We start from the raw sequence: 9,203 nt of genomic DNA on the forward strand, positions 1-9,203 counted from the left end.
TGGTTGGAGCATGTGCAAAGGCAACCAATTAATGTGTTTCTCTCATGACAGAATCAATGTTTCTGTCTCTCTCTCTCTCTCTCCCTCCCACTGACTCTAAAAATCAATGGAAAACTATCCTCAGGTGAGGATTAACAAAAAATCTCTCTATAAAACCCTAATATGCAAATAGACCAAATGGCAGAACAACTGAACAACCAAACAACCGGTCACTATAACATGGGAGCAGGGCCGCTGGTAGACAGGGGACTGAGGGCTGTGGCAGAAGGGACTGGGCAGGGGCACAGAGAATGGGCCGAGACCTGCCCCTGTGCCCACCGCAGCCTCGCGGCCCACAGTTCCTTTCAAGGTGCACGAATTCGTGCACTGGGCCCCTAGTAAATAAACAAGAATAAATGTGAGCACTTCTTAAAAAAAATTCTTCTGAATAACTGATAAAATGAAGGCAAAGTGGAATACAATTTTTTTAAACCAAAGTGATAAAAGCTTTAGTTGCTCTCTTCATAAAAACTAACCTTGAGAAAAATCTTACCAATTTATTCCCATGAAATAACTCTCTAACCCTTAAGATAAAATAAAAAATTCCCAAGGTGGTTCACATTTAAAAGCTCTGGGGGAAAAAGAGTTTTTGTTTTTTTTAATTCCTGGCAATATTATTTCTATCTTAGATAATAGTCTATAATTAAGGACATCATAATAAAAGCAAAGAACATAATTATCCCTCACAGAAAGTTTTCTTATTATCTGGCAAGGACGGTATTTCACTACCATAAGATTCTAATAGCCAACAAAACTCATGAACAGCCTTGTCATAGCCAACCAAGATGACACATTTTTGCTGAAGAGGCATTTTAGGGACAAGGGTGAGGGGGACAGCTGCTTTCCAGTGATAGCTCCAATGAGATTAATACTGTACCGTCATGAATGTCTACAACTGAGTCAGATAAAGGCCAAAGAAAATGATGTTATGTTCAGTATAATCTAAACATATATAATCTGCAAAATAGGAGCTCCAGAAAATGAATTTTAAGGTTCCGTGCCTAGAGGGCGAAGTTCAAAAATGCAGACTTTATCTAATCTCTCTGAGCCAGAAAACAAAACAGTCAATCCTTTGTACATCCGCTAGAACAAAGGAACAATGAGACTGGGAAGTGCCTGGGCTGCGAGAACCTGCACTGGAAACAAACACTTAAAACGCCATTTATGCCGTGATAAAGCCCTTTGCTGGCAGCTGTCCACTATTGCTGTGCATGCGGCAAAGTTAGTTTTCAGACATCTCAAGCTAAGCCCGATGAAAACTCTGCTGTATTAAAAAAAAAGTTTTCAATATTTTATTTGAAACAAATTAGATGCTTCCATCCAGGATACTAATTTCATATATAATGTATGTAAATAGGGAGATTTTAAAAATGCTATTTGGAAATTTAGTTATATGTCTGTAATCTTCTGTATTTATAAGTTGTATGTAATTAGAAAACCTCACTTAATTTATGTAATTTATGCTGATGGCTAGAGGTATCAATGCACATAGGTGTGCAGTATAGCCTTTCTGGTTTTTCATCCAACACTCTCACACACGATAACCAGTGAAGTATTATCTATATAAATAATAAAAGCCTAACGGATCATTAGGGAGGAACGACCAGAACAACCAGTTGCTATGATGCACACTGACCACCAGGGGGCAGATGCTCAACGCAGGAGCTGTGGCGGGAGACTCTCCTGCCTCTGCTTCGGTGCTAAGGAGCAGCAAGCAGGCTGGCGGTAAGGAGCGAGGGGTCCTGGACTGCAAGAGGGATGTTCACCAAGGGGTCCTAGATTGTGAGAGGGCGCAGACCAGGCTGAGGGGACCTCCCCCCGCCAAACCCCGTGCACAAATTTCCTGTACCGGGCCTTTAGTAAACTATAAGAATTGTTGAAAACCATAAATCAATAATTTAATTTCAAGCAATACATCAAAATTTATCATTAGCCATAAATTTAAGACATCTTTGTGCTTCTGCATTTCAGATAGACCTGAAATGCCCAATGCAAAGTGCTGCCATATTCATCTGCCAGATTTCAGTGACTCTACCAGTATTTGGAAGTCCTAGAACACCATAAACTGGCTTGATGTCAATCCAACTTTTCTATTCTTAGAGGAAAAGATGAAGTGTAGCTAAATTCCTGAACCAAAATGAATTCTTCCTTGTTTTTTCATTTTTTTTTAATGTTACAGGAAGAGGGAGAAACTCATATATACATATAATGAAAGCAATATTTTCTTAAAAAATTCTTTTGCATGGCTATTAAAATACCTTTTGATATAGGAATTTCCAGAGCATTTAGAGTTCAAAATGATAGTATTCATTTTGGAAATAAAATCAACCTTATCACAAGAGTGCAGGCAACCCATGGGTTAATACCAAATGCTCTTCTTGAAGTCATAATAGCACCGCAGTCTATCTGTAAGATCTGAGAGTTTACAATAGATTTTCTCAGTTTTGAAAACCTGCACCAACGGATGGTTTGTGGCTTTTGCCCTACAGAACAAAGTGAAAAAGCGATGGCTCACAGTCTCCAGTTAATTAAACACATGTCTTTTACTTTGTGATTGTTGCTGTTTGACTATACTAGTCAGCTTTCTGATGTCTTTTAAGATGATATTCTATATTATGCCAACACATCAGGTTAACATGCATTTGATTTATCACCTTAATACACTAGAAATGAAGTACAGGCAAGAAGGAACTTTCAAAGTTTTAACAACCTTGAAAGGGAAATTAAAGTGGTTTTGACAATTATTTGCAACATCATAAGTACAGGATGCCTCCTTATTTTCTAGGTCATCATATTTGGCTCTACATATGTAATTAGTAGGTGGTCTACCATGTGAGAGTTTACAGCCTACTCAGGCAATTAACAACTAACTTAGATATTAAACAAAACCTGGGTTCAAATCTCAACATTGTCCATTACAAAGGTGACTTTAGGCAAGCTGCTTACCTATCTACAATGGGACCCACAGTACATTGCAGAGTTTAAGTGCTAAGAGGTAATGGAGGTAAAGAGGTAAGTGCAGACCTCACACATGTTGGGCTCCCAGTAAATGGCAGTTGACTTCTCTGACAAGGTCAGAAAGATGTCAGAATTATTCTTTATCCCCCTGGGGGATTCCAGCGAATTGGTGTCTGGGAATGGAAAGTGAAGCAATTTTTCTGTGTTCTCTCATTCTGTCTGGACAAATTAGATTTTATTTATTTCTTGCTAACCTGTAGAATGCCATGCCCACCAACAGAAGTCCGACTAATGGAGGACGCTTCCTAAGCACGCAAAAGAAGATCAAGTTCAGAGCAGTAAGTTGGTTTGTTCCCTATATGCAGCTCAGCTTGACTTTAGAACTCCTGAAATAGACTGCAAGTAGCTGATTGCTAAATACTGGCATCCATTACCAAGAATTCAAAGCAACTGAAAATCAATTGCTGCTAATAATTTATAATTTCTTCACACTCTAACACATTTAATCATTATTCCACCTTTGTGTAGGCTACACACACACACACACACACACACACACACACACACACACAGACTTATTTTGTAGTATATTTTTTCCTTAAAAAGTCAACTTGGAAAGTAATAACAAAGTGTCATATAGTAATTTGAAAGAACTAATACCAGCTTAAGAACTATGTCTGTTTTTGCAGAATAGTGGAAAGAATTGGAGTTGGATGCAGTGAATTGGGATTCAAGTTCTATGCCTATCCTCTATTAGCTGTGTGGATTCGTGATCTGTTAATTCTTAGGAATATCAATCTTATCTCCAACCTGAAAGTAATAATAGCAAACTTACTATACACTTAGTATGTGATAAAAACCATTTTAGAATTTATATGAACCACTTAAAGACCCTATGAAGTAGGCAATATTTTTATTATCATCCCCACTTTATAGATTATGCTTGGGGAGGTTAATAACTTGCCCAAGGCAACTTGTCAAGTAAGTGATGGAGGTAGCAGCTTTCATAACTCAACAGCTTACAGAAATCATGGCCTATGCTTAAAGCTATGTAAGTGTTATGGGTTGAATTGTGTTCCTTTAAAATTCATATGTTGAAGCTCTAACCCTCAACACTCTGCAACCCGGACTTTCATAATACTCCCTCTACAGGACTGTCATGAGGATAAAATTAAAAAATATGTGGTTAGCGTAATATTTATTTTATCTGTTCAGATTTGACCATGCATAAAGAGGAATGGTACCAACATTCTGATGCCAATGAAAAATAGAAAAACTATGCCAATAGCTCTTGAACTCCAGTGTGCACTGATTCACTTCGATATTTGTTTAAAATCAAATACCCTAGACTCCACTATTTCTAAATTCATTACAGGCTGGGCAGAAGCCAAAAATATGCCTTCATAACAAGCTCTGCAAGAGATTTCGATGCAAATAGCTTACAGAAATCATGGCCTATGTTTAAAGCTATGTAAGTGTTATGGGCTGAATTGTGTTCCTCTAAAATTCATATGTTGAAGCTCTAACCCCCAATATTTCAGAATGTGACTGTATTTGGAGATAAAGCCTCTAAAGAGGTAATAAAATTAAAAAGATTGTTAGGGGAAACCCATTCCAATATGACTGGGGTCCTCATAAGAAGAGGAGATTAGGACACAGGCAGCACAGACAGAGGGACACCACGTGTGGACGTAGTGAGAAAGTGGCCACCTACAAGCAAATCAGAGAAGCCTCAGAAGAAACTTGCTGACACCTTGATCTGGGACTTTTAGACCCCAGAATTGAAAGAAAATAAATTTCTGTTATTTAGACCATTCAGTCTGTAGTATTTTACAATGGAAGCCCTAGTAGGTTTGTACAATAAACAGCATTTTGAAATGGAAATAATAGCTGATATGATGATTTGGTAATTACAAATGCTTCTAAAATGCTTTTTATTAAAGAAAAAGGGGCTAACCATAATAAAAGTGCTCATTTTTTCCTCTCATGAATAAGTAGGTGAAACTAACTAACAAGAGGGCATATACCGCTAAGATATTCCTCCTATGGGTGAAGTTCCCTACCACTAGTCTACTTCCCTGGGCTCCTTAACTTACCCAAAACGCAAGGAGAATAGGCCATATTTTTAGTATATGTATATTTTCCTACTAAAATATTCATTTCTTTCATTCATATTTACTTGTCTATCTATCTATCTATCTATCTATCTATCTATCTATCTATCTATCTATTCATGCATAGATCCAACTATTAATCTATTCATTAACTCATTCATTCATTCATCTATCCATCCATCCATTTAATCAATATTTATTGAACGTGTACCATGTACTAGATGTCATTTTAGTTGCTAAAAAACTACTTCTTATTGATGGGAAGATAAAAGCTCCCAAAAGTTCTAAATGAAAACCAGAAAATTTCATTTAAACAAACTCAAATGTCCTTAGGATGCATTCAGATAAGAACATATGAAATGGTCAAGTGAATTAGTACCTGAAAAGAGAAGTTACAATTCACCTTTAGAGAGTTCTAGGAATTTGATGGCCCAGTTTTGCCAAATTTTCCAATATTTTAAGAGAATCCATACATCTGTTTTCTTAATGTAAATTTTCCATTTTTTAATGCTGATGAAACAAACTGAACTCTTCACAAACACTACGTGAGCCAAATAAAACAGCTATTATGAAGACACCTCCACATCCCTATGGGCTATCAGTTCTCAGCTTCTGCTCAAAACTGAGGACACAGTGTTGCAAAAGTGCGGGGTTCTCCAATATCAGCTATCTTCATATCTGATTTCTGACGAAATCACAACTAAGTAATTTGGCTTTCAACTTATTATGGTTGTTGCACAGATGTTTTAGTGGCTGAAGAAACCTGAAACCTTCCCAATGTCTTCTCCATGGTCATGAAAGCATGACATACATTCAGGAGGCAAGGCAAGGTCTTCACCCAGGAAAGAAGGGGCAAAGGTCTGACACCACCTTCATCATGACCTTCTCTCACCTCTGCACAGCCCTGCAAGGGCACCAAGTATTGTTCGTAGTCTTTATAAGCTCACCAATCACTACCTGGTGTTAGTCACTGCAGTACCCATGCTCAATAAACGTTTGCTGAACTGAATATGAATGCACACATGTTGCTGTTCCGATTTAAAAGCTGGAGTGAAAATTGGTTGTTGCTGAAATAGTTCTCATATAGTTAAAATTTTGATCTTTAAGGTCATGGCTACATGACACCAAAATAACTAGTTCTTTTAGAAAATTATTAGGAAAAACAATCAGACAAATCACACTTGGGATGATACAGAGATAATCCAGGCAACTGCTGCCTTTCTAGCCAGGTCATGCCTTGCTCTCACTCTGATTTATTGCAGCCCAACAAGACAGGCAAATTGGCATAAAGATAGCACATCACACTTTGAATGACTTTTCTCTTTGAAGTTATGTCTCAGAGTTTGTATTATATACCACTAGTTGGTCCTGTTTTATTACACTAAAGTATAATTTGTAGATCTCATCTCTGTAGTTTAGCCATTAATATAGAGGAGTACTGGTCCTTTCTCTTAAATAAATGAAAAATTCACACATATCCTTAAAATATAGATGGCACTATTAACAAAAAATAAACAACCAACCAAAAAATATCCTCCTTGAAACCTGATTTTAAATCTTAAGTTTCAAAAAAATGTTTACTTAAATATAATTATTTGTTAAGTGTGGAGAATCCTAAGAAAAGTTATGCCATCATACAAATAAGTGTGAAAAATTATCATTCTACAAACATCACCTGCAAGTTTCATTCTTCATATTCATCATGGAGCACATAAAATACTTGTGGTGTGAAGTGCACCTGTGGTACTGTAAAAGTAACTCCTTAGGAAAAATGATGAGAACCCGAATGCTAACACATTGGATGCTGATGAAGTCTTTTTTTAAAATTCGAGATAGTTAATAAAACTGAAATATTTATTACATTTCACAAATGCTTCTGAACTTGAAACACCTACATGTATAATTAAATTGAAAGGGCATTCTAACTGGTAACCTCCACACTATGTCCTTTTCCATCAATGTTTATCTCCAAAAAGTGAAACCTATGGGTCAAGTGACTGTATTCTGGCTTATGAATGTCTTCATCCTTTCTCCCATAAGCTTCTGAAGGCTCACCTATTTTTTAAAATCATCTGGTTCACTCAACACAGACATCTTATCAAATGTAATGAATACATCTGGAAGTTCTGTCATAAATTTCACAGCATTACCAATCTGAATGTTCACAAAACTATCCTCACATACCAAGAAACCAACAACTTTATGACTAAAACCCAACTTGCTTAAACTTCTATAAAATATTCTAGTTACATGGTTGATTCCATTCTTTCTGATTCTATATGAAAATACAACTAAGTGTTTAACAAGTGGTATTTCTTTTCAATTTAAGTTTTTGCAAATCTCAGAAATTATTTAAAAGTTTCATGTGAAGTAAGTCAAGTGATGTAACTGGGCATTCTTAACTTTTCTTTGAAAACATAAGAGAATTAATATTTGCTTGACTAATTTCATGAACCCATTTCCTGATCCTGAGAACGGAAAGTTCTCACACCTCTTTAAAGAACTCTAGCTGAAGAAGGGATCTTCGTTCAGGCTGCATGTGAAAGAATAGTAAGGACAACACATTTCTAAATTTAACTTCTGGAATTTTTCAGTTAAATTTGACTTTCTAGATAAAAGTACGTCTTTACTATTGCAATAAATAAAGATAATGTTAAAAGGAAGATGAATGAAGTCATAAGATATCAAAGTCGTTAGAGAAGTTAAAACACATCTGGGGGTGGCATGGGGATTAATGAGGTAAGGTGCATGCGAGTCCCTACCTAAGTGGCTGGCACTCTGTAAGAACTTGGAGCTAAATGACCAAGTCTACGACTCTTACTATTCCGATAAGCAAACGGAGGCAGGAAAGACAAACTTAGCATGCATATATGCATGGAAGGACTTACCAAAAGTGTAAAGAAAATAACTGACTTGCAGTGCAGAGTAACCAAAGGACGTTCTCTGATACTACACGGTTTTAGTTACGTAATACAAAATTATTTTCGTACCCTTGTTTTAAAGGACTTGTCTAATATTCTCTTATGAATGGCTCTATTCTACTCCTGAAGATTTTATATCCTGGTTCCAAAAATAAAACTAAGTTGAGGAAAGGCATATCCCTAATCATTGCACTTCCATTATTTATTCTAAAAACATTTACTTAAAATTATTCCAGGGCTTGTCAATTTAATGGATTGGAAGCTCAAACCACATCACTTTAACAGACTCCCTCCACAGTGTCTCTTTGCTGTATCCTAGAAGCGTTGAGTCTGCTGTTTTCAGCACTAAGGAACTCTCTGAAAGCCAACCGCGCTGCTTCTGGCCGGACCTGAGGACATTTCTCTCCCCAGGAATTTTTACCTGTATTTTTTGTATGCCTGGGACTCAAATGAAGCACCAGCTGGATGAGGCGGGGCTGGCCATCCAGCAAGCACCTGTCACCCCTTTACCTGTTTGCAAGACCACAGTTCTCTCTTCTCCATCCAGAGCCACAATCCTGAAGTTATAGACGGTTCCCGCTTGTAAATCCTTGGGGTTACATTCATAGGTGGTGTTGTCTATCCTCCTGGGGTGGCACTTCGTGAACCCCGATGTGTCATTGATGTAGATGAAGCTGAAGTTACAGGGCGACCCCAGAGTTCTCCACTGGAGAGACGCGGCCCGGCTGGAGACCCCGGACTCGGTCACGGTGAAGTTACACCTCGCCGGCTCCCCCAGTCCGGTCTGCAAAGGAACCAGAGACAGCAGCTGAAGCCCGCAGCCTGGGCTCTGCCCGGGGACAGCTCCACCGCGAGCTCCCCGCGACGCCACTCAACCCTCCCCCCAGCCTCAGTACATCCCGGGGCGCACCCCGGGGGGAGGTGGGTGGCACCGGTCTCCCAGGGGCTCCTTCCCCAGAGCAGCAGGAGAAAAAAGTGGCTTTTTTCCTCGGACAGTCTGGCTGGAGGCTCAGAGGAGGATCTTTCTTCCCAGGGGAGAAAAAGAAACCCAGCCCCTTCCCTCCCCAAGACATAAGCGAGGAGACCAGAAAGTGGGTGCGTGGGAGTTGGGTCCTGCGGGTCGGGCACGGCGCGCGTCGGCCCGCGACCTCCCCGTCCACTCACCTGCAGC

The 9,203-nt window shown here is 38.7% G+C and overlaps 1 protein-coding gene across 1 annotated transcript in view; it reads right to left on the reverse strand.

Moving 5' to 3' along the window:
- The window catches only part of PTPRB (protein tyrosine phosphatase, receptor type B), a 106,470-nt gene that overhangs the window by 72,911 nt on the left and 24,356 nt on the right, over positions 1 to 9,203 (reverse strand). Inside the window, exon 4 of the mRNA XM_006768154.2 lies at positions 8,543 to 8,816. Coding sequence (XP_006768217.1) covers positions 8,543 to 8,816 — 274 coding nt within the window. The remainder of the gene's footprint in view (positions 1 to 8,542; positions 8,817 to 9,203) is intronic.

Source organism: Myotis davidii, unplaced genomic scaffold (genome assembly GCF_000327345.1).
Source record: "Myotis davidii unplaced genomic scaffold, ASM32734v1 scaffold582, whole genome shotgun sequence".
Classification (NCBI taxonomy): Eukaryota; Metazoa; Chordata; class Mammalia; order Chiroptera; family Vespertilionidae; genus Myotis; species Myotis davidii.